The following is a 25,226-nucleotide window of genomic DNA, read 5'->3' as shown; positions in this document are numbered from 1 at the left end:
GGGAAACGTGACTGATCAAATGAAAGCAATATAGCTGTTGATGCTAAGATCAAAATGAATTTTGAACCACGTCTTTGCAGACAGAGAGCCATAGAGAGATACAGCATGGAAAATGGACCCTTCAGCCCATCGAGTCCACTTCACCATTAATCACCCATTTACACTAAACCTACATTAACCTCATTTTTATTCTCTCCACTCCCCTCCAGATTCTACCACTCAGCTACACACCAAGGACAACTTTGTGGTCAATTAACCTACCAACCTCTCTGGTATATGGTAGGAAACCCACACGGTCACAGGGAGAACGTGCAAACTCCACACAGACAGCAACCAAGGTCACGATCAAACCTGGGTCTCTGGCGCAGTGAGGCAGCGGCTGCACTAGCTGTGCCACTGTACAGAGAGGCTGGGAAAGTGGTAGGAGGAGAATGAATGAAAGGGAACTTGATTTTGAAGACAGTGAGTAGACAGAAGAAAAAAATTAACATGCAGGCACAAGTGGGAAGGTTGTGCTATTTATCCCCTGCATAGAGGAAAGGAGGTCACAGTCTGAACAGTAAATGACCATACCACCTGCAGAGTCTAGGAGCAGCACACTTAAAAAAAAAACCTGGTGCAGTCAGACCATCTGAAAGCATTGGCTACTGAGTCCAAGGCCACATTATAAACTGCCCCATAAACACTGGCTCCATGGTTACTGCTGCCCCAATGTTAGAACTCTCAGCAACACACAGAACCCTTTCATTACAAGCATGGACCTCAGTAAGGCACACCTCCGGCTGAAAGTCTGATCACACTCACTACGGCCAAGGCAGTTTCAACTTCCAGTCAAACTAGCTGCATGGCAGCTCAGGACTAATTTCTTTTGTGCGTGTGAAACAGCTCACCACGTTGAGAGTGTAACACTGCGTTAGAATCTTGCCATGCTGAGTGACTGACAGCTACTGGGTCAATCGGGGGGAAGAGTGGGATGCGGGAGAGACCTGGACAAAGGCCGATATACCTTGAAGCAGCACTGCTTGGCAAAAGAGCCGAATGCAGCAAGGGTTTTCTTCAAGCAACCAGTGGTTAGGTCCCGAGGCATTCTACCAGGGTGAGGCAGGTGTCATTGTATCATTCAAAAGGGACAAATACACGTCCGCCCCAGCTACAAACGCCCAACGTACATAGGTCAGAGTGTTTGGGAGACCGGTGGGATGGATTTGACGGCTACTTCGATGCTCCAGGCATCTTCTACCATGTGGGAACTCTGTTCACAGTCGCATTTCTGACTTGCAAGCAGTTTGGGTTACAAACAGTTCACAGGAACGGGACCGTGCCATAACCTGGGGAGGGACCTGTATCGGAAACGATTTGTAAGGTGAAGGGGAGCGGGACTAGCTGGGTTGATCGTGCTCAGAGCAGGAACAGGCTCGACAGGCTGAATGCCTCCTTCCGTGCTGCCCATCGGAAACTGATGAATGTCAGACACTCGCAGTTTGGATTGTTTCACAGGTCCAAGATGAACTGCACGTCAGATCTTCCACCCTACTGCAGAACTCACCAATGAACCAGGCGGTGGAACACTGATATGCTGCTTGCCCCCTTGAACTTTACACGGGGAACTGGCATCAGAAAGGCAACCATGTTCATTTGAGTGGGTTATTTTACTTTAAAATACGATGAAATAATTAAAAACATCATTGAGTTTTTAAAAACTAAATTCTTTTGTTGTTTAGAACTTGAAACCATTTTAATAATTTTTAAATATCGTCACAATCAAACAGTTACAGGTAATTCAAAGACCTTTGACAGCTGAGCAGGCGTCAAATGCCATCAGGGCTTCCTGGGGGCAGGGTCACACAAAGACTGCTCACTCCACCTCACAGCTCCAGAAGTGTGGGGGGGGGGGGGGGGGAAGCGATCTGTTGGCCTCTCCACATCTGGAAAAGGTAAATTTGGCCAATCAGGCTGACACGGTGGGCAGTATGCCTGGTCAAACACATTCCCACCCAATGATTTCCAATCTATGAAATAGAATGGGTACAAAAGTGAAGGAAGCAGAAAGACAAAAAGGCACAATAGGAAATTCCTGGCGCAACAAACAACCTGCTTGAAGAATTCAGCAGGTCGAGCAGCATCTGTGGATACTGCTCGACCTGCTGAGTTCCTCCAGTGGGTTGCTTGTTGCTCCAGATTCCTGCCTCGTGCGTCTCCAAAGGAAATTCCTATCTTTGTTTTAACTTGACTTCACAAAAATAAAAGTTGAATTTTAAAAACAAGTAACACCTTGCCACATATTGTGGAGGCTGGGTCATTAGAAGTACTGAAGGTGGAGATGGATAAACGTTTGAAAGATCGGGGATTGAGGGTGATGGGGAACCGGCACAGAAGGGGAGTTCAGGCCAGCATAGATCATAATGAATGGTGGGACAGGCTTGAGGGAGCTGGTGGCCGACTCCTGCTCCTCTTTCCTTCAGTTGGTGCCTCATGACACAGTTGGCTGTGATGGTGATCAGAAATATTGTTATTGGTACTGGTTTATTATTGTTACTTGTACCGAGGTACAGTGAAAAACTTGTCCTGCATACCAATCATACAGGTCAATTCATTACACAGTGCAGTTACATTGAGTTAGTACAGAGTGCATTGAGGTAGTATGGGTAAAAACAACAACAGTGCAGAGTAAAGTGTCACAGCTACAGAGGAAAAGCTTTGAGAAAATATAGTTCTGACTTCACTACCTGCACTTGAGAAGATTAATGAGTCATGTTGGCAGGGGTGAGCTAAATAGGTAGAGGGCTTCAGGTGAATATCCGATTAGGTACAGCCAGGTTTATATCAGCAAGTTCCATTATCAACGTTTACATAGAAATGTATAACCCCAAGAGCAGAAGATACGATTCAAACCACTTAGTATCTCATCCACATCAACCATTGAAGTTCATCCCAAGATTACAATGGGTCTCGATTCTGATTTTTTATATATAATACACTTCTGGTAATATATCTTTATGAATAGCACTCATGAAACCAATGCAAAAGTGGGATTATTCCAAACAATGTAGAATATTTAATTCACAAATGAAATGTCAACTTGCTTCCCCAACCCCTACCCCAAATCAATGCCCTGTATAAACTCTCATCTTACCTCAGGTTGGATTGCTTTAAATACTGGGACATCCATTAAAGTAATCTGGCTCTGCAACACACAAGAAAAGTAGCGATTTAGTTCAAATTTCAACAATTTTTTTTCTTCCATGCACAATCTTCTAGAAACATTTCACTTTCTGTAGATTTCAGGCCTGGTAGCAAATGCTTGTCTAAAGCAGAGTTAAGCACTCTGTTTGTGAAAACTATTTGAAATCAGTGCAGAACTGCAGGAAAGAATTTTTCCTGATCCACATTTCATTAGATTAAATCTAGCAAAGATTTGCTGGAACAACTTTAATAAAACAACTAAATTTATTAAATGTTATTTCAAGCTAATTCTTCTGATGACCATTTGCAGTGCTTAGGCTCCTTCTGTTTGAAGTGCTGATTGGAAAATCTCTAGTATGCTCCACACAAATCGCTACTCCGAAAAAGCAAGAAGTTTGCTGGGATTGGATGTGCGATTTCACTGGGAGCCAACTTCAAGCACACGCATTCAGAAAAATCAGCTCTCAATGTGCAAAATCATTCCAGCACAGAAGGCAGGCCCTTCAGCCCACCCAGTCCCACCTAGCTCTTTGTAGACCAATCCTATCACAGCCATTCCCCCCTGTGCAGCTGCAAGTTATTTTCCCCTTAAGTACCTGTCCAATTTCCTTTTAAAAGGGCTGATTAACTTTGCCTCCACTAGCTTTGCAGGCAGTAAGCTCGAGATCATAACCAACCTTAATCTTGCTTCCACCTGTATAACTTGTCCAGTGTTTTACTTGTCCACCCTAAACTGGCTCACTTTTAATTCTTATGATTGCTCAAGTTATAAATATAATGACATACAAATGCTTTGTTATTCATCGTTGCTGAGGTAACAAAACTCAGAACTCCATTTAGAGCATTACGTGTGAACACTTTACTGCATTTGACATAATATTTTCCATGACATGATACCCCGATACCAGTCATTTTCTGGTTGGTTACCAGGTACCATCTCAATCCTCACATTTCTTTTTGATGATGCAGTTTATGAACAGATTTCCTATCTGGCTAGAGGGTAGAGAAATAGATGTTAGTGAAAACCCTCAACAGTAAAATTCCAAGCTACGAAGCATCAGCACTGCTGGCTCAGTCTAAACAGAACTGGGTTTAGAGTTGGAATATTGCACCACATAACTCATCACATTTACTTACTGCAAACTCTTCAGGGGTCACTTTAAGTACGTCAAATACAACTGCATCATAACTTTTCATTGCATAATCTGAATACTGCCCATCGAGAGAGTCCGAGCTGCTACTGGCCTGTAGGAAACAAGGAAGAAAGTTTAAATGCAACTTCAACTCCTCCTTTTTGGTCATCTTTCTTACAAAATTTGTTCGCAGAGTCAAGTCAAATTTATTACAACGCACAAAGTGCTGGAGAAACTCTGCAGGTCAGGCAGCATCTATGATGGGGAATAGACAGTCAATGTTTGGGGTCGAGACTCTTAATCTGGGCCAGATGAAGGGTCTCAACCCCAAACATCGGCAACTGTTCTCCACCACAGATGCTGCCTGACCTGCTGAGTTCCTCTGGCGCTTTGTGTGTTGCTCCAGATCCCAGCAGTCTCTTGCGTCTCCATGTCAAATTTACTGTCATGTGCACAAGTACGGTGAGGTAAAGAAAGGTACAATGAAAAACTTGCTTGCAGCAGCATCACAGGTACGTAGGTACAGACCACACACACAGAATATAAATTATACATAAATTATTGAAGACAGTGAAGAGAGAAAAAAAACTGTGCAAAACAAGACATCAGTGCTTAAAAGTTATTATTTCCAAATGTACCATAAAAAGCAACTGTCATCTCCAGAGACTGGGTTATATATTGCTTAATATCTGATGGTGTTATTTAGCATATAACTGCTCTAAATGGAATAGTTTGTGATGGTGCAGCTCTAGGCTTTAGACAGCAAACTGTTCTCTGGAGCAACTTTCTAAAGGGTCTCAGAATTTCATCAGTCTCTTATGCACAAATAAACTCAAATACATCAGGTAATCATGAACAGCACTGCCAACAACTTGCATGAAACACTGCCAACAACTTGCATGAAACACTGCCAACACAAAGAGAAAAATGAAGACTCATTTTCCATCACAATCCAGCTTGAAGAAGAAAACTAATGTTGACATGAAAACACAATAGCTCCAAAAGTCTGGTATTGGGGGCAAAATGGAGGAAGGCACTTGCCAGACAACCTGTTGACCATCTCAGCCAACCAACCTGCCCTTCCTTACCAGAGGGTGTGCTCAAACTGATGATCTTAAGAAGGTGGGCCTCATTTTTGAGGCCCAATCCAGCTGACATTTTATTTCCATATTTCCTTATGATATTGAACTAGGCCATTCAGCCCATCAAATCTATGCTGGCTGATGGATCAATCACATTCCCCATTAATTTTCACTCGCCTGCACACTGGGGGCAATTTAGTGGTCAATTAAACTACCAACCTGCACGTCTTGGAGTCATAGAATCATACAGCATGGAAACAGACCCATTAGCCCAATTGGTCCATTCTCATCTAAGCTAGTCCCATATCATACTAAACCTTTCCTATCCATGTACCTGTCCAAGCGCCTATGAAATGTTGTTAATGTACCTGCCTCAGCCACTTCCTCTGGCAGCTCATTTCATACATGGACTACCCTAAGTTGCCCCTCAGATTCCTATTAAGTCTCTCCCCTCTCACCCTAAACCTATGCCTTCTAGTTCTTGATTCCACAATCGTGGGAAAAAGACTGTGTGCATTCACCCTATCTATGTCCCTCATGATTTTATACACCTCAATAAGATCTCCCCTCAGTCTTCTAAACTCCAATGAATAAAGTCCCAATCTGCTCAACCTCTCTCAGAACTTAGTCCCTAGAGTGCCGGCAACATCTCCTCTGCATTCTTTCCAGCTTCACAGCATCTTTACCTGGAAATGGCATCACACATCTTGAGGCAAAGGAGAAAACCGGAGCAACCAATGTGGGGAGGGATTCACTAGGAGAACAGGCAAACTGAACACTGACAGTGTCCGGGGTCAGGATTGAATCCAGGTCTCTGTGTTGTGAGGCAGCAGTTCTACTAGCTGTGCTACCTTGCATAGGCAAGGCACCAGATTCTACGGGCATTCCCGACCCCTTCGCCGGAGTTGCTGGCAATACCGCCTCAGGGACACCTCAGGACGAGTCCATGACATGCAGACTTTCAGCCATGGTCACACTAAAGCACTAGCAGAAGAACTACTAGACCGTACAACAGTTTTATCCCCCAGGCTGTCAGGCTCCTGAATACCCCTGAGGAAGTTTCAAACAAATGCCGTGTCAAAAGCCCTGGCTTGCACAACGGTGTATAAGAACTGTGGCTGCTGCTGAACATGTTTATACATTTAGTGCAACACACTGAGTTCTGTGTTTTCTTCATCCAACTCGGTTTTGCACTGACCCTGCACTAATTTTGTATTCTGTATACACCGTTTTTTTGGCACTATTTGTACTTGCACAATTTTTTTGTCTGCGTTTACTTTATGTCCTCTATTCTATGTATGTCCTCTGTTGTGTGAGTCTGGGGGAAATGACATTTCATTCCTCCATATGTTTTTATACTTTATTGTCATTCACCTATATGCTATAACTTTAACTTGAGTTAACCTTGAACTTCCCTCCACTTATCTCCAGCCAGCCAAAGCATCTTGCAATAGATTAGACAATAACGTAGGTTTGCAGCCCACTAGACCTAGTGTGGGAGCAGGAACCCAAAGAGGAATAAAAGGTAAAATAGAACAAAGTCACTTTGACTGCAACTGAAGAACTGCACATTAATCTTGTTCCAATTAGAGATGCACGTAAAATGCTGCTTGACACAAGAGGATTGACTTCAAAGATAAATCAAATGACAAACATCAGAGGAGAAGTTGGATCGGAAGCATTTCAAAGAATAAAGCACTTCAAGCAGCTTAGGTCTGGAGACCGCAACAAATCAGTCAAACAGGTGGGAATGGAGAGACTTGCATTTCTGTAGTGACTTTTACACCCCTTTTAAGCTATCCCAAAGCAAATCAAGTATAGTCACTGGTATAATGCAGGAAGTGAAGCAGACAAGTTGCTCACAGCAAGACCCCATAAACAGCCGTGTAATACAAGATCATCTGCTGTAGTGATGGTAAGTGGGGGCATAAATATTAGACAGGACAGCAGGGATAACTTGCCCCAAAACAGTGCAATGGAATCTTTCACCATCACACGAGAGCACAGAGGGAAGATGTGCCTGGAAGCTGTGGAAGTGGGTGAGGTTCTCAATGAATACTTCTCTTCAGTATTCACCAAAGAGGAGGGCCTTGATGACGCTGCGGACAGTGTTGGTAAAGTTAATGTTCTAGAACATGTAGATATCAAGAGAGAGGATGTGTTAGAGCGGTTAGAAAACATTAGGACAGATAAGTCCCCGGGTCCTGACAGAATATTCCCCAGGCTGCTCCGTGAGGCGAGGGAGGAGATTGCTGAACCATTGGCTAAGATCTTTGAGTCCTCGTTGTCCACGGGAATGGTACCAGAGGATTGGAGGGTGACAAATGTTGTTCCCTTATACAAAAAAGGTAGTAGGGATAGTCCAGGGATCTACAGACCAGTGAGCCTTACATCTGTGGTGGGCAAGCTGTTGGAAAGGATTCTAAGGGATAGGATCTATGAGCATTTAGAGAATCATGGACTAATTAGGGACAGCCAGCATGGCTTTGTGAAGGGAAGACCATGTCTCACAAGCCTGATAGAGTTCTTTGAGAAGGTGACCAGGAAGATTGATGAGGGTAGTGCAGTAGATGTGGTCTACATGGATTTTAGTAAGGCGTTTGACAAAGTTCCTCATGATAGGCTTCTTCAGAAGGTCAGAGGGCATGGGATCCAGGGATGATTGGCCATGTGGATTCGGAATTGGCTTGCCTGTAGAAAGCAGAGGGTTGTGGTAGAGGGAGTGCATTCAGACTGGAGGGCTGTGACTAGCGGTGTCCCACAAGGATCGGTTCTGGGACCTCTATTTTTCGTGATATTTATTAATGACTTGGATGAGGGGGTGGAAGGGTGGGTTAGCAAGTTTGTAGACAACACAAAGGTCGGTGGTGTTGTGGATAGTGTGGAGGACTGTCGAAGCTTGCAGAGGGATATTGATAGGATGCAGAGCTGGGCTGAGAAGTGGCATATGGAGTTCAATCCGGAGGTGTGAGGTGGTACACTTTGGAAGGACAAACTCCAAGGCAGAGTACAATGTTAATGGCAGGATTCTGGGTAGTGTGGAGAAGCAGAGGGATCTGGGGGTTCATATCCACAGATCCCTGAAAGTTGCCTCACAGGTGGATAAGGTAGTTAAGAAAGCTTATGGGATGTTAGCTTTCATAAGTTGTGGGATCGAGTTTAAGAGCCGCGAGGTAATGATGCAGCTCTACAAAACTCTGGTTAGACCACACTTGGAGTACTGTGTCCAGTTCTGGTCGCCTCATTATAGGAAGCGTTGGAAAGGGTGCAGAGGAGATTTACCAGGATGCTGCCTGGATTGGAGAGTATGGATTATGAGGAGAGACTAAGGGAGCTATGGCTTTACTCTTTGGAGAGAAGGAGGATGAGAGGAGACATGATAGAGGTGTACAAAATATTAAGAGGAATAGATAGAGTAGACAGCCAGCGCCTCTTTCCCCAGGCACCAATGCTCAATACAGGAGGATATGGCTTTAAAGTAATGGGTGGGAAGTTTAAGGGAGATATCAGAGGGAGGTTTTTAACCCAGAGAGTGGTTGGTGCATGGAATGCACTGCCTGGGGTGGTGGTGGAGGCTGATACGTTGATCAAGTTCAAGAGATTGTTAGATAAGCATATGGAGGAATTTAAAATAGTGGGATATGTGGGAGGAAGGGGTTAGATAGTCTTAGGCATGGTTTCAAGATTGGCACAACATGGTGGGCCAAAGGGCCTGTATTGTGCTGTACTGGTCTATGGTTCTATGGTAGGAGACCTTGTTTTAACTTCTCATCTGAAAGGTGCGACCTCTGACAGCATAGCACACCGACAGTACTGCACTTGTGTCGATTTGATGTTGTGTGGGGAGGATTTGGGGATATCAATCACTCTGTTACAGGGTTTTGTCCAAGCAGCAAACACTCTGGTAGAGACACTGCCTTACAGCGCCAGAGACCAGGGCTCAATCCCAACCTCCAGTGCTGTCTGAGAGGAGTTTGCACATTCTCCTTGCGATCATGTTAGTTTCTTCTGGATGCTCCACTTCCCTCCCACATCCCAAAGACAGTGGCCACTGTAAATTGCCCCTAGCATCAAAGTTGAGTTTATTGTCACATGCACAAGTACACATATGCACAGGTGCAATGAAAAACTTACTTGCAAGCAGAATCAGAGGCGCATAGCACCAGATACACAACATTCACAAGAAAAATAAATTACAAATAAATTATACAACTTTGTCTAATTTTGTATGTCGGTGAGTGGGAGAATCTGGGGGTGTTGATGAGAATGTACATAGAACAGTACAGGCCCTTCGGCCCACAATGTCGTGCTGACCTGTAGAGAGAATAAAAATGGGATGAACGTAGGATCAGTGCAAAAAGGGATGGTTAGCACAGGCAGTGGACTGAATGGCCTGTTTCCGTGCTGTCTCTCTCTACAACTCTATGACAACCAACCATTTTAAAACTGTGGGCAGGGACTCGGAGCTAGCTGGGCCTCTCTCATTGTTCTCGTTCTGCAGAGGTGTCACTGGGATATTTAACACATTATATTATTTCAACCTTAACAGGTTGTTCAGCTTCAGCCTTGAGAATCCACAAGGCGAGGCAGAGGCGTTGAACCTCAGCTGATTCTCCGAGACACAGAGTGAGCCTCCAGCCTCGCCAATACTCACAGGGCTGGCCAGCTTCCCTGCTTTGAATGCCAAAGGCATTTAAAAGAGGCTGGAAATTCTGGCTGGAGATTTACTCCTCAGGAACAAACCCGTCAGCTGCATTGCACTGAGCATGCTTTACACGTTACATTTAAGAGCACAAGAAATGGGCAGGAGCCCACTCAGCCCCTTGAGCCTGCCCCACTGTTCACCAAGGTCAGCATCCACCATGAGTGACTCTACTTCCACAGTTTTCTGTCACCATCTTCTGAGCAAAAAAAAAATTCCACCTCCTCTTGGTCTTAAATGGGAACCCCCTTATGCCTCTGAGTTCTCGATACATATTCGGGGAAACATGCTCTCAGCATCCACCCTGCCATCCTCCCTCATAATCTTACTTGTTTCAATAAGAGCACCTCCCTCCCCCCAACCCACGTGGCCTTTCTTTGTACGGGAACAGCACAGGAAGAGGCCCTTCGTCCCATGATGTCTGTGCCGCACACGATGCCAAATTAAACTAAGTCGTCTCATCTGCCTGCATGTGGTCCATATCCCTCCATATTCATGTGTCTAATTAAAAGCCTCTTAAACACCTCTATCATATCTGCCTCCACCATCACCCCTGGCAGCACATTCCAGGCACCCACCACTCTCTGTGCTAAAGAACTTGCACTGCACATCTCTCTTACGCTTTCCCCCCGTTCATCTTAAATGTAGGTCCTGTAGCATTTCTACCCTGGGAAAAAGATCCTGACTGTCCAGCCTATCTATGCCTTTCAGAAGTTTATAAACTTCTACCAGGTTCCCTCCTCAGCCTCTGACGCTCCAGAGAAAACAACCCCAGTTTGTCCAATCTCTCCTTAAAGCATGTTCACTCTAATCGAGGCAGCATCCTGGTGAACCTCTTCTGCACCCTCTCCAAAGCCGCCACATCCTTCCTGTAATGGGGTAACCAGAATTGTACACAATGCTCCAAGTGCTGCCGAACTAAAGTTTTACATAGCTGCAACTTTACTCTTATACTCAATACCCTGAGCGATGAAGGAAACCATGCCACACGCCTTTTTTACCACCCCATTTACTTGTGTGGCCAAGTCAACCACTTCATCACAGGGAGTCATTCTGGTGAACCTTCTCTGCACTGCCACCAATATTTCCCCTTCCATAAATATGGAGACCAAAACTGCACACAGTACTCCAGATCTGGTCTCACCAGCGCTCTCTGAAGTTGCATCAGAACTTCACTACTTTTATACCCACACCCCCCCCTTGCAATAAATACCAACATTCCATCAGCCTTCCTAATTACTTGCTGCACAGGCACATCAACCCTTTGTACGTCTCACATTAGGAGCCTCAGATCAATCTGTACCACTACAACGTTGCAGTCTCAGGGACTCGACACAATACCCTGGTCACCCAAGGAGACTCCTCCCATTTCCACCATGTGGCAGGTCAGAAAGCATAGCCTCACCAGTCTGACCTCTCCCAATCCTACCCCAGGTCCCACTGGAGGGACCAGAGCAAGTGCCTTACACCAGAAACACTCACTTGATCAGAAAGCAAGAGAGACGACAGGCCCATGTTATCAGCCAGCCACGGGGCCAATGTGCCACAGCTTGCATTTATTTGGGGTTGTAAAACTACCCAATACTTTCATTTAGAACCCAGCTGGGAAAAAAATTAACACGTTAGATCAATGTGCATACTTGGGGGGAACAAACCAGAAACTTTGCAGGGAATTATAAAAGTCATACCACAACAGAGTTCGAAACTGGAGACAAAACCTCCCAAAATCTGCAAGCTATTAAACATCATATTTTATCACTTCTCTCCAGAGTATTGTTTATAACTTTGGAGATACTCTTTGCATTCCTTTTCTTTCAACTGCTTAATCTGAAAACTCAATGACCCTTTTGGGTTGGATTGGGGCGGTTTAGGTCGTCTTGATGGGTCAGGTCGTCTCGATGGGTCAGGTCGTCCCATTACAGGAAGGATGTGGAGGCTTTGGAGAGGGTGCAGAAAAGGACGCTGCCTGGATTTAGAGGGCATGTGCTACAAGGAGAAGTTGGACAAACTTGGGTTGTTTTCTCTGGAGCAGGAGGTAGCTGAGAGGAGATCCAATTAATAAGATTGTGAGAGGCATAGATAGAGGATACAGCTGGTATCTTTTTCCAGGGTCGAAATGCTTAATAATAGAGAACATGCATTTAAGGTGAGAGGGGGCAAGTTCAAAAGAGGTACGTGGGATATATATAAATTTCTTGGCAAAAAGACAATGGGTCACCCCCTGTGCCCTAAATTCTCTGTGTCGGCAATTGAATAGTTCATTGGCTGTAAGGCACTTTGGGATATTCTGGGATGCCCCCCCCCAACGATGCTGGTCTCTTTGAAAGCCATTTTACTTGCCCCTCTCATTTAACGTGCCCCTTCTCAATTTTACTTGCCCCTCTCATTTGAAAGCCATTTAACGTGCTTCCAGGGGAGGTAATGAAGGCAAATATGATCGAGGCATTTAAGAAGCTCTTAATGAATGTGCGGAGACTGGAGGGATAAGGACCTTATGTAGGCGGAAGGAATTTGTTTCTTAGGTATTTAATTGCTAGCTTAATTAGTTCGGCACAACATTGTGGGCCGAGGGGCCTGTTCCTGTGCTGTAGTGTTCTATTCTATGTTCTATGTATAATGTCATTTAGGGTATTGTGGGTGAGTGTAGTACAGGACAGGGAAACTACAAACACATTAAAATAGATGCCAAGGGAAGTCTAATGTAGACCTACACTTGTGTCCAAATCCCAGATCCGTAGAATTTGACGCACATTATACTGGCAACTCCATGCAGTGCTTGGCTTCTGAAATTTGGTTCCAGCAAGGTCAATTCCAGAAGTATTGCAGGCAGTCACTATTACACTGCAGGTTCAGAAACTGAGGACAAATTTCTCTCCATATCTATCTGCACATTCAATGGTTCTTTAAATAAAACTGCATCCACCTTGCAACACCAAGAGTAGCACAATAAGATAATGATCCCAGGCACCATGCCTTCCTCAGTATCCAGCTCATGCACTGAAATTCCTCCATATACCCTAGAACCTGATTTTAGAGCAGTGTCTGTGGTAATGGTGCTAATCTCAACGTTAGACAAGAAATGGAGATACTTTACTTAATATAACGTTCCCCCACCTGACACAAAGATCTCAAAGGGATAGAGGAGGAACGTAACACAAACAAGATGGGTCACGCAGTGAGAGAGGGGCAAGTAAAATGGCTTTCAAAGAGACCAGCATCGTGTGGGAGCATCCCGGAACATCCCAAAGTGCTTTACAGCCAATGAACTATTCAATTGCTGACACAGAGAATTTAGGGCATGAGGGTGACCCATTGTCTTTTTGCCAAGAACTTTATTATGCATAACCACCAGTTAATTTAGGAAACACTATAGTTACAACAAGCTACCACAGATAATATAGACTCAGGGTAATACAGCACAGACCCTCCAGCCCAATTCATCCATTGTGTCCACCAAGCTAGTCCCATTTGCCCATATCCCTCTAAACCCCTCCTATCCATGCACTTATCCAAATGCCTTTTGAATGTTGTTATTGTACCTGCCTCAACCACTTGCTCTGGCAGCTCGTTCCATACACCCATCACTCTGTGTGAAGTTGCCTCTCAGGTCCCATTTAAATCTTTCTCCTCTCACCTTAAACCTCTGCCCTCTAGTTTTTAGTTCCCCTTTCCTGGGAAAAAAGACTGTGCACATTCACCCTATCTACATCCCTCATGATTTTGTACACCTCTAAGGTCACCCCTCAGTCTTCTACACTCCAAGGAATAAAGTCCTAGCCTGCTAATCTGTTTAATATTGATTGAAGGGAAAATATTGGCTACAACACTGTGACCTGAAACATTAACTCCATTTCTCTTTCTGCAGATGTTGCCTGACCTGCTGAGGATTTTCAGCATTTGCTGCTCTCTTTATTTCTGGAGTTATCTCCCTTGCTTCTCTTAGTACCATGGGATCCAGAGTCACCTGTGAGAGCAGGCAGGGATGCAGTTTAATATCTCCTGCAAAAAATGTTTCACCTGCAACAGTGCACTTCTGTGCTGCACTGGAGCACTGGCCCGAACTTTGTGTTTTTGCTTCTGGAGTGAGAGTTGAATCCACAAACATCCAGAGAGCGTGCTGAACCCCTGAGGCACTTAATAGATGAAGATGACATCTGCACCAAGTGTCTGGGATCCACCAGAGACAGAGGAATAAGGTGTCCCAATGGGACACTGAAGTCTTTTAGGATTTGATGTTTGACGTGTGGTTGGACAGTGGAGAAACAGCCCTCCGGACAATTAAGGCAGTTCAGGCATCAAACCGAGTCTCAGAAACGTAAATCCAGAAAATCATCTTAAAGGCTGTAGGTCGGAGAAGGATGAAACCATGGAGCAAAGAAACAGTTAATCCTCCAGATTTTTTTAAATTGCATAGATTTTAATTGAACGCAATAAGTGTGGAACAAGTAAGAAACAAGTAATAAACATGAAATAAATAAGAATGAGAGTTTACTATTGAACAACCTGGAAGAGGGAACAAATTGTAAAGTTTTCAAGTTTGTTGATGATTAAAATTAATAGGTGGAAGGGCACTTTGTGATGAGGACATTGTGATTCTGCAACAGGATACCTCTAGATTAAGTCAGAGGGTGAAAACCTGGCAAATGGGGTTTAATGTGGGGAAGTGTGAGGTCATGCACTTCAGTGAGGAATCAAAAGGCAGATTATTATCTAAACGGAGAGAGGCTGCAAGTGAGTGAAGTTTAGAGGGATCTAGGTGTTCTAGTACATGAATCACAAAATGTTAGCAGGCTAGTCCAAAGAGTAGCTCAGAAGGCAAATTGCACGTCAGTCTTTATTGTGAAGGGGCTGGAGGTTACGGATAGGGGGGATTTTTTACAGTTGCTTCAGGGTGTTGGGGAGGGCACACCTGGAACACCGTGCACAGATTTGGACCCTTTACCTAAAAAAGGATACGGTGGCATTGGAGGTTCACCAGGCTAATTCCCAGGATGAGAGGGTTGGTCCTATCAACTGAGGCTATTTTGGGTTTGTATTCTTCTAAACTCCAAGGAGGGGTGGCCTTATTCAAACATACAAGATCCAAAGAGGACTTGACAGGGTAGGTGTTGAGACGTTTTCACCAGTAGGACAGTCATGAACAAGGGGACATGGCTAAAAAATAAGGGGCTGGTCACTTAAAACAGAGGAGTGCAGAAATTTCTTCTCCCAGAGGGTAGTGAATCTCTGGAATTCTCTAGTCCCGAGGGTGGTGGGGACCAGATCATTAGGTTGAGACAGATAAATATTTGAAAGATCAAGGGTTATGGAGAACTGGCCCAGTCATGATCAGAGTGAAAGGCAGGGCTGGCTCGAGGGGCCTGATGGTCTACTCCTGCTCCTATTCTCTTGTGTCCTTGCGAGAGAAAAGTAAAAGAGAGGGGGAGTGGGAAAGTTAGAGAGAAATGAAAGGGTCAGAGGACAATGGTGGTGGTCATCCAGGATAACAGTGCAAGAGGGGGATCTGCAGTCTGTATTAGTAAATCAGGGAGACATATTTACTGGGGCAATTGCCTGGACTGCCATACCTTGACAAAATCATAAACTTACAAAGAACAAATGTATTATTTTTCTGCAATTAGCACCCAAGACGTCCTCAAGGAGAGGAGGAGGATGAGAGGTGACTTGATAGAGGTGTACAAGATGATAAGAGGCACAGATCGAGTGGACAGTCAGAGACCTTTTTCCCAGGGCGACAATGGCTAACACGAGGGGACATAGTTTTAAGGTGGTTGGAGGAAGATACAAGGGGGATGTCAGGGGTGAGTTCTTTACACAGAGAGTGGTGGGTGCGTGGAACGCACTGCCGGCAGAAGTTGTGGGGGCAAATACATCAGGGACATTTAAGAGGATCTTAGATAGACACACGAATGATAGAGAAACAGGGGGCAGGGTTAGATAGATCTTAGAGCAGGATAAAATGTCGGCACAACATTGTGAGCTGAAGGACCCCTACTGTGCTGTAGTGTTCTATGTTCTAATACTGTGTTATTATAGTGTGTAATGGACAGGCAATTGATTGTTCTGATATTTCCCTCGTTAACACAAATTGATTACTTAATATTTTTGATTCAAATGCAATGTACTAATCTGGGCTTATTTTTGCTTTTGCCCATAGTTTTAGTTGTTGAATGGGGTGGGGTGGGTTAGACTCCCTCTTTTAGAGATAGACATTGCCTCCACTTGGGAGGCCAAGTATCAGCTCTCTGTTTCTCAGCTCCAGTCTGGATGTAATCAGAATGTGGCTACTTGCAGGTGGAGTCTGCGCCACTATCCGAGGGGTTGCTATTGGAGCCGGAACAATTTAGCACAGCTTGGGCTTCATTTCTGGATGTGCAGTCACCTCTGGGGCCTGGCTTCAAATACAACCCAGAAAACTTTTTGTTCAACCAAATGAATGGATAAAGATTGGGCAAGTTTGGCCCATTGCCCAAGCATGCAAGGCCATCATATATCACAGGCTGTCAGTAAGTTGGACATTTTGTTAAGAGGCGCAAAAAGGATGGCTGTTGCAGAAAGTAGGAAAATTCACTCGTGCTTCAGGAGGTGGTCCACAGAAAATGGAGCTGGGGTATGTTCTGGGGTCAATGTAGCGTGCGCTCCTGGCAAAGGATGCAAAGAGTAAGGGATCTTCCTCAGAGTGACATTCCTTACTGTGGTGAACAAGTTCATTCACTGGAAGATATGTTTTGAACAATGACGGCATGTGGAGAACTCTTAACAGAAGCGCCAAATTCCAGACCCAGACTCAGTCAATAAGTTCATTGCTCACTCCCAAGTGAAATTATTAACAGAAGTGACTGAACATCTGCAGTTGTGCTCTCACACAATACACCAAAAGGCCTCTTTCCCCATCCTCCAGCACTTCTCTTCTCCCATCGATTCCGTCCTGGGCTTTCATTGGCTTTCCAGATTTTTTAATCTTTTTTCTCCCCCTGTCGACATACTCTGCATGTTTTAATCTTTCCTCTCACCCCCCCAATCCATCTCTTTGCATCCCTCTCACACACTATTTGCTGTCCTTGTGCTGGTCTGTGACTCTTTCCTCATGTTGTAACCTCACCACTACCACCTCTTCTTCGGGTCCCTCACACCCCACGCCTCTGTACTTGCTTCCTCATCTTTTGCTCTCAGTGGACACAGGGGCGGAAGAGAACATGCAACATAGACCGGTACAGCACAGTACAGGCCCTTCAGTCCACAATGTTGTGCCGACATTTTATCCTGCTCTAAAATCTATCTAACCCTTCCCTCCCACATAGCCCCCCCGTTTCTCTATCATTCATGTGTCTATCTAAGATTCTCTTAAATGTCCCTAATGTATCTGCCCCCCCCCACCCTCTGCAGGCAGTGCGTTCCACGCACCTACCACACTGTGTAAAAAAAAACTTACCCCCTGACACCGCCCTTATACCTTCCTCCAATCACCTTAAAATTATGCCCCCTCGTGTTAGCCATTGTCGCACTGGGAAAAAGTCTCTGACTGTCCACTCGATCTATGCCTCTTATCATCTTGTACACCTCTATCAAGCCACCTCTCATCCTCCTTCTCTCCAAAGAGAAAAGCCCTAGCTCAATCAACCTATCCTCATAAGACATGCTCTCCAATCCAGGCAGCATCCTGGTAAATCTCCTCTACGCCCTCTCTAAAGCTTCCACATCTTTTCTATAATGAGGCAACCAGAGGAATCCCAAATAATTCTCACCACTGCAGCGACTGATAGACATGCTGCATCTCGTCGCATTCAGAGACGCAACTGATGCCATCAACAAATAAGGCTTCTCTACCATGAACAGCATGCTGTAACCCTAACACACCAAGATGCTGAATTAAAAACAGAAGGTACTGCAAACACTCAGCAGGGTAGACCGTGTCTGTGAATAGAGGAACAGAGCCAATGTTTCAGGCTGAAGAACCTTTGGCAGAACGGAGGAGGAAAGAAAACAAGTTCAGCAAGATGATGGATTACATTGGATCTACAAACACAGAAACAGGCCTTACGGCTCAATCAATTCAGGACGGTTTTTATGCTCCATTCTTGCCTGCTCCTGCATTTCATAATCGCTGCTCTTTTCCTGACCATTTCATGGATCTACCCAGTCTGCTCAATACTATTTTCTTCAACCATTCCACATGGCAAGGAGTTTCACATTCTAACCAATCTTTGGGTAAAGAAATTTCCTCTACTGCATGGCAGAGCAGGCTCAAGAGGCTGTGTGAGCTACTTTCACGCGCAGAACAATACAAGAGTGGGATATTCTACACCTTTTTAAGATATCTTTTTCTTTATTAGTCACATGTACATCGAAACACACAGTGAAATGCATCTTTTGCGTAGAGTGTTCTGGGGACAGCCCACAAGTATCACCATGCTTCCAGCGCTAACACAGCATGCCCACAACCTCCTAACCCGTACGCCTTTGGAATGTGGGAGGAAACCGGAGCACCCGGAGGAAACCCACACAGACACGGGGTGAACGTACAAACTCCTTACAGACAGTGGCCGGAATTGAACCTGGGTCGCTGGCGTTGTAATAGCGTCATGCTAACTGCTGCACTACCATGCCTGCCCTAAGCCTCAAGCCTGTTGAGACATCAATGGTTAATCCGCACCGCAAGTTGATTTACCCACCTCAGCTCTGTATCCCCGATAGACTTGTCCACCAGAACTCTATTGATTACCAGTACTGCTGGTTGCCATCCAATGTATTAGTAACCATGTAGCAGAGGGGCCAGGTTGGGATGGTGGTATGAGGTTCACAATCACATAGCAGTATGGATCTCCTTAGACACTGGTGCTATCAGCAAGTCAGACGTTGGAAGATAACAATGATTTCCATTCCTGCTAGTGACTGTCTGCCCTTTCAGAGAAGTTGGTGCCTTTTCTGCTAATAGAATTTTCAGCCCTTGAGCATCAAAATCAGTGCTGGTAACAAACAGAGACCGGCTGCTTCACACTTGGGTACGAGATGGTTCCCATTTGTTACTTCTAAAATAAATTAGTTAATGGTGCTGTTAAAATATTGGTCAGAGGAATGTCACAGAGGTTTGCTAAATACCATCAGGAAGCATTTCTCGTCTTCAACGTCAAGACATGTCTTACAGTTATAACAATGTAGGCCATTTGGCCCACTGGGTACCTGCTGGCTCACAGGGACATAATCCCATCAGTCCCATACCCCTCCCCTTATTTCCCTCTACCCCTACTGCTTTTATCACACGTCCCATCGACTCTCCATTGAGTTTTCTTATCAGTAACCTACACTAAACGGCAAGTTACAATAACCAATTACGTGTCACTGGGATATGGGAAGAAACAAGAGCATCCGGAAGAAGTGAACATGGTCATGGAGAGATGTTTCTACAAAGTTTAAACAAGTACCCAGAACACTGGGGCTTTGAGGCAGCAGCACTAACTGGTCTGTCACTGTGCCATGCCCAATATTATTAAACTCTTCAAGAAGTACCAGCAGTTTTAAGTGCTCTCCTTTGTTACCACGTGACGTATTAGTGAAAGGCACAGCAACAGCAATGGAAATTGGCAGATATTCTGGTGCCAATGCACCCCTAGCTAGTTATCATAGGGGAGGAAGGACACCTCCTTCGAGGGAAGAACAAGAGGAACCAGTGTGAGACAGGAAACAAAGAAATGCAGAAGGAAAATAAGGGCAAATAACTATAGAAAATGAAAATCAGAAAACTGCAAGTGCTGGATATCTGAAATAAAGACAAAAAATGATGGAAAAAGCTCAGTGGGTCAGGCAGCATCTGATGAAGGGTCTTTAACCTTAAAGGATACTCTGTGTCTACCGGAAGTCGATCTCACTTTGTTCCACCATCCCCAACCACCCCACCAACCCAGAGTTTCTGAAACCTACAAACTGAGTGTTTTAATGGAAAGCAAATGCAACACAAAAATGAAGCATCGTATTTCTATACAATAGGAATTATCTCCATCAGATTTCTGCACGAAAGAACAGTTGATGAGGAATAGCTGTAATAATATCGGTGTGGCTGAGCTATAGTGGAGGGAGGGGAAATGAGCGGGAGAATATTGATGAACAATTCAAAAGTTAGGGGTCAGACAGGTAGTCTCTGGTCTTGACCCCAGTACCTAAGAAAGGAGGGAGGGAGAAAACAGGGAACCACCCACCTATTAGCCTGACATTGGAATGCTAGAATCTCGAATAAAAGGATGTGATCTCTTGAACATAACAAGCTGATCGATTCTGTCCAATCTTATTTTTTTATATATATATATATAGAGGATCAAGAACGCCAAAGAAAATGGAAAGATTGAACTAATTTGTCTGTTACTTTTATCTAATATCTGACAAGATGCTTACATAAACCAGACGTACCCCTGACACAAAGTACCTTGATTGAGAGCTCTCAGAATTTCTGTCTTGCTGAATCATTTTGCTTTCTGGTTGTGTTTGTGTTGTCTCTCGTGGAAGTATAGATAAAAAGCAATGGACCTACATTCAAATTATAACACAAAATGGCACCTTTTGAAATGTCATACTGAGCAGAAAGAACAGCCAGTTGGATATATTGTACATCATTTCTTAAATATTCACAGCCATTATGCTCATCACTTTCACAATAGGTTTTCCTCACTCAATACACAAAAAGTGCTGGAGGAACTCAGCGGGTCAGGCAGCATCCGTGGAGGGAAATAAACAGTCGACGTTTCAGGCCGAGACCCTTCATCAGGACTGGAAAGGAAGAGGGCAGAAGCCAGGATAAGAAGGTGGGGGGAGGTGGGGGTACACACAGGCAGGGGAGAGGCGAGTTCAGGTGATAGGTGAGTCCTGGTGAGGGGGGGGGGGGAAGGCAGTGGGTGGGGGAGGGGAGAAGATGTAATAAGCTGAGAGGTGATAAGTGGAAGAGGACAAAGGCTGAAGAAAGAGGAATCTGGTAGGAGAGGTATGACAGGGCCTCTCCTACCGGATTCCTCCTTCTCCAGCCTTTTGCCTCTTCTACCTATCACCTCTCAGCTTATTACATCTTCTCCCCTCCCCCACCCACTGCCTTCCCCCCCTCACCTGGACTCACCTATCACCTGCCTGCATGTGCTCCTCCCCCCACCTTCTTATTCTGGCTTCTGCCCTCTTCCTTTCCAGTCCCGATGAAGGGTCTCGGCCCGAAACATCGACTGTTTATTTCCCTCCACGGACGCTGCCCGACCTGCTGAGCTCCTCCAGCACTTTTTGTAAATTGCTCCAGATTCCAGCATCTGCAGAATTTCGTGTGTCTATGTTTACCTCGCTGACCACACAACTCTCATCATCCTGAGTAGCTCCACACTGATGGCTTTTCCAACAAAAACTCAGTTAGATTTATTGTGCACAACATAACCCACAGTGTGTGACATGAAGCACTAAAAGAAGAATCTCATGCAGCAAAAGTGTATAAATGAATAGCAGGCCATTTTTTGTAGTCATCCAATCATGGTCAAAATCAAGCAACATTGATTGCACATGGCGTTAATACACCAGTGAGTGTTAACATCACACAGCTAAATAATAATAACTGTGCCCATAATGGCAAGATCAACTCTTATGCAAAACTAGCTCTCAATCTTGTCTAGCTTAAGTATCAGGTAGATAACTCCAAGGAAAAGAAAGCACCTGTTGTCCCCAGTTGAATGAGACACCTGTATGGAAATGAATACGTGACATTACACCAAGGTGTATTTGCACATCAGTATTAAATGGTTACCTCTGGTGTGGCTGACGTGACCCTCAGATTGGCCATTAGGCCATTCCTCTTGTACATGCTGCCCCTGCTTGTCAAGCAGTCCTTAGTTTAGCCTCAGCCAGTGACTACACATAATAGATGGACAATCCCTGTGGAAGAGAAAAGAAACACCGGGTTAGAAAAAAAGCATCAGCATTTGCACTTCAGACCTGATCATTCTGTCACAGAGATTGATTGCTGTGTGGAGCCTGTATCTGCATCATACAAACACACAAATTAAAAACATTGGTCCACCTTGTGTCTATGCCAATAAATCCTCATCACAATTTTACAACTTGCGCTGTGCATTGCCAATTTTGCTTGCTGCCTTTGGCAACTCCAAGCTGTGAAAGGAGCGGAGAATCAGATCCGAGTCAGGATCGTGCTGGATGCAATGAAAGATGGCAGGCAGTACGTGGTGAAGGCTTTGCATGCTATCTGGAGTCAGTTTCTGCGTCACCACATTCCCTCAGTAAATACCAGGGCAATGTGAAGAACTCAGAGCCCGGGTTTCCTGCGGTGAGTGATTCACATCCTGACTGGCCGAAGTCTTTCCATTGTCTACAAGGCACAAATCAGAAGGGTGATGAAACACTCTCCACTTGCTTAGACAAGTGCAGCTCAATGCATCATCCAAAACAAGACAGCCCGTTTAATTAACACCCATCCCTCTGCCACAAATGCTCGCCCCCTTTAACACCGACACACCTGAGCTACAATGTGTACCATCTGCAAGACACACTTCACCTCTAAGGTTTCTTTGACAGAGCCTCCCAAAGCTGAACTCTATAGATCACAAGACAAGGACAACTGGAAAGTAGAACCTCATTCCTTCAAAGAGCATTGCAACCTGTCTTGGAAATATCAATGTTAGGTCCAAATCCTGGAACACTCCAACTCAAGAAGAACATTCATTACAAGGCCGGCAGCAGTTCAAGGTGAACAGCACCTTTCCATGGACAGTTAAAGACAGGCAATAAATGCCCTAATCCAATGAATGAACGAATGCAAAAACCTGTCACAGGACACCTGGAGGTAATCAGGTTATTTCTAAATCGGGATATTTATTAATAAACAATGAGAGGTCACTGTCTGGTAATGAAGTGGATGGAAACAGTCAAAGTGGTTAAAAAGGGAACCAGAATCCAGCTTTAAAGATGAAAATGGCAGGCAGCAATGTTAAAAATCTCCTATCTTTTCCCTTTCAAATGTATAACTAACCTTGTGGGAAGTATCAAATACTTCTGAAGAATGCATTTGCACAATGTCCAAAATAAAAATTTCCTTAGTGTTATTTAAAACACAATCAGCTGTGCATTTTTGCCATCAACCGCAAAAATAAATTGCACAAACTGAAAAATATAAAATCAAATTGTGTAAATATGCAAAGTTGCTAAATGTGAATTTACGTTGCAAGTTTAAGTACTACAATCCTGGTTTGTACATTAATGTCGAGATCCCCCACCTATACACTGTGAACATGGCATTTCTATAATTTGGACAATTGAACCGCTGCTGAGATATGATGCAGCTCTACCAAACTCTGGTTAGACCACACTTGGAGTACTGTGTCCAGTTCTGGTCGCCTATTATAGGAAGGATGTGGAAGCGTTGGAAAGGGTGCAGAGGAGATTTACCAGGATGCTGCCTGGTTTGGAGAGTATGCATTATGAGGAGAGACTAAGGGAGCTAGGGCTTTACTCTTTGGAGAGGAGGAGGAGGAGAGGAGACATGATAGAGGAGTACAAAATATTAAGAGGAATAGATAGAGTGGACAGCCAGCGCCTCTTTTCCAGGGCACCAATGCTCAATACAAGAGGGCATGGTTTTAAAGTAATGGATGGGAAGTTCAAGGGAGATATCAGAGGAAGGTTTTTTTACCCAGAGAGTGGTTGGGGCATGGAATGTGCTGCCTGGGGCAGTGGTGGAGGCTGATACATTGGTCAAATTCAAGAGATTGCTAGATAAGCATATGGAGGAATTTAAAATAGAGGGATATATGGGAGGAAGGGGTTAGACAGTCTTAGGCGAGGTTTAAAGGTCGGCACAACATGGTGGGCCGAAGGGCCTGTATTGTGCTGTACTGTTCTATGGTTATATATAAATGCAAAATATCACAAACCCCTCTCACAGTTTAGTTAATTTTACAGATACATCATGTCCAAGTTGTTTAAGACTTTATAGACGAGGGACTTCAATAGTCTTGTCCCAAAGCTGAAAAGCCCAGATTTATACATTCTGAAACAATCTCTTCTCATAATTCAAATGACTGAAAATATAGAAGGAAGACAAAATGCTGGAAAGTAGGCTGGACAAACTTGGTCTCTTTTCTCTGGAGCGGCAGAGGCTGAGGGGTGATCTGTTGGAAGTGTATAAAATTATGAGGGGCATAGATAGGGTGGACAAGCAATATCTTTTTCCCATTATTGGGTGATGCAATACCAGAGAGCATCCATTTAAGGTGAGAGGGGGGTAGGTTCAGAACAGACGTGAGGGGTACATTTTTCACTCAGAGTGATGGATGCCTGGAATGTGTTGCCTGGTCAGGTGGTGGAGGCAAATTCACTGGGGGCTTTTAAGAGGATGGGCACATGAATGAGAGGAAAATAGAGGGATTTGGGCATTCTGTAGGTCGGAGGGATTAGCAATGTTAGCACAACATTGTGGGCCGCAGGGCCTGTTCTGTGCTGTACTGTTCTATGTTCTACTCAGCAAGTCAAGCAGCATCTGTGGAGAGATAAACACATATTAACATTTCAGGTCGACCATCTTTTATGAGAACAGGGAGATAAATCAGTTTCAAGTTGCAGAAAAGGGGAGGGGACGGAGGGAATATCTATGGATATCAAGAGAACTTGAATCAGGAACAGAGCTGTGGCTGTGAAAGATGGTTTGGTCAATATCTTAACAAAACTTTTATAGTGTGGTGGTGGTTTGTGGCTGTGTTCAAAACTGCTTCCAAAATTTGCCCGTCTTGGTTTGGTTTAGGAACTGCACTGGACATTGGACTTTAAGGCCCTAACAAGAGCTCTATAATAATTTAACAATAAAAACAGAGAAGGCTGGAAATACTTAGCAGGTCAGAACTATTCTGACAAAGGGTCTTCAGCCTGAAACACTAACTGTTTCTCTTCCCTCGGATGCAGCCTGATCTGCCGAGAACTTCCGGCATTGTCCGTTTTTATTTGAGGTTTCGGGCATCTTTTGATTTTCGACAATTTAATGTTGCCTTCTTTTGGTTTTACAAGTCAGCGTTTCAGTTACAGCTAAGTTTACAAGAAGGCCTCAGTCTCTTTCAGTTTCTTCTTCACGTGTCCTTCTTTTATCAGTACATGATATTTCAA

General features: G+C 44.5%; 1 protein-coding gene across 3 annotated transcripts in view; it reads right to left on the bottom strand.

The window, feature by feature from the left end:
- The window catches only part of LOC127582257 (ras-specific guanine nucleotide-releasing factor RalGPS1-like), a 636,204-nt gene that overhangs the window by 463,116 nt on the left and 147,862 nt on the right, over positions 1–25,226 (bottom strand). For all 3 annotated transcript variants that reach the window (XM_052037419.1, XM_052037422.1, XM_052037421.1), the window contains 3 exons: positions 21,865–21,992; positions 4,321–4,428; positions 3,134–3,184 (listed from right to left, as the gene is read on the bottom strand). In XM_052037419.1, coding sequence (XP_051893379.1) covers positions 3,134–3,184; positions 4,321–4,428; positions 21,865–21,921 — 216 coding nt within the window. In that variant the 5' untranslated portion in view covers positions 21,922–21,992. The remainder of the gene's footprint in view (positions 1–3,133; positions 3,185–4,320; positions 4,429–21,864; positions 21,993–25,226) is intronic.

Source organism: Pristis pectinata, chromosome 23, assembly GCF_009764475.1.
Source record: "Pristis pectinata isolate sPriPec2 chromosome 23, sPriPec2.1.pri, whole genome shotgun sequence".
In the NCBI taxonomy this organism is placed as follows: Eukaryota; Metazoa; Chordata; class Chondrichthyes; order Rhinopristiformes; family Pristidae; genus Pristis; species Pristis pectinata.
Note: the sequence above shows the minus strand (reverse complement) of the source record. Positions and strands in the feature narration are given on the sequence as shown.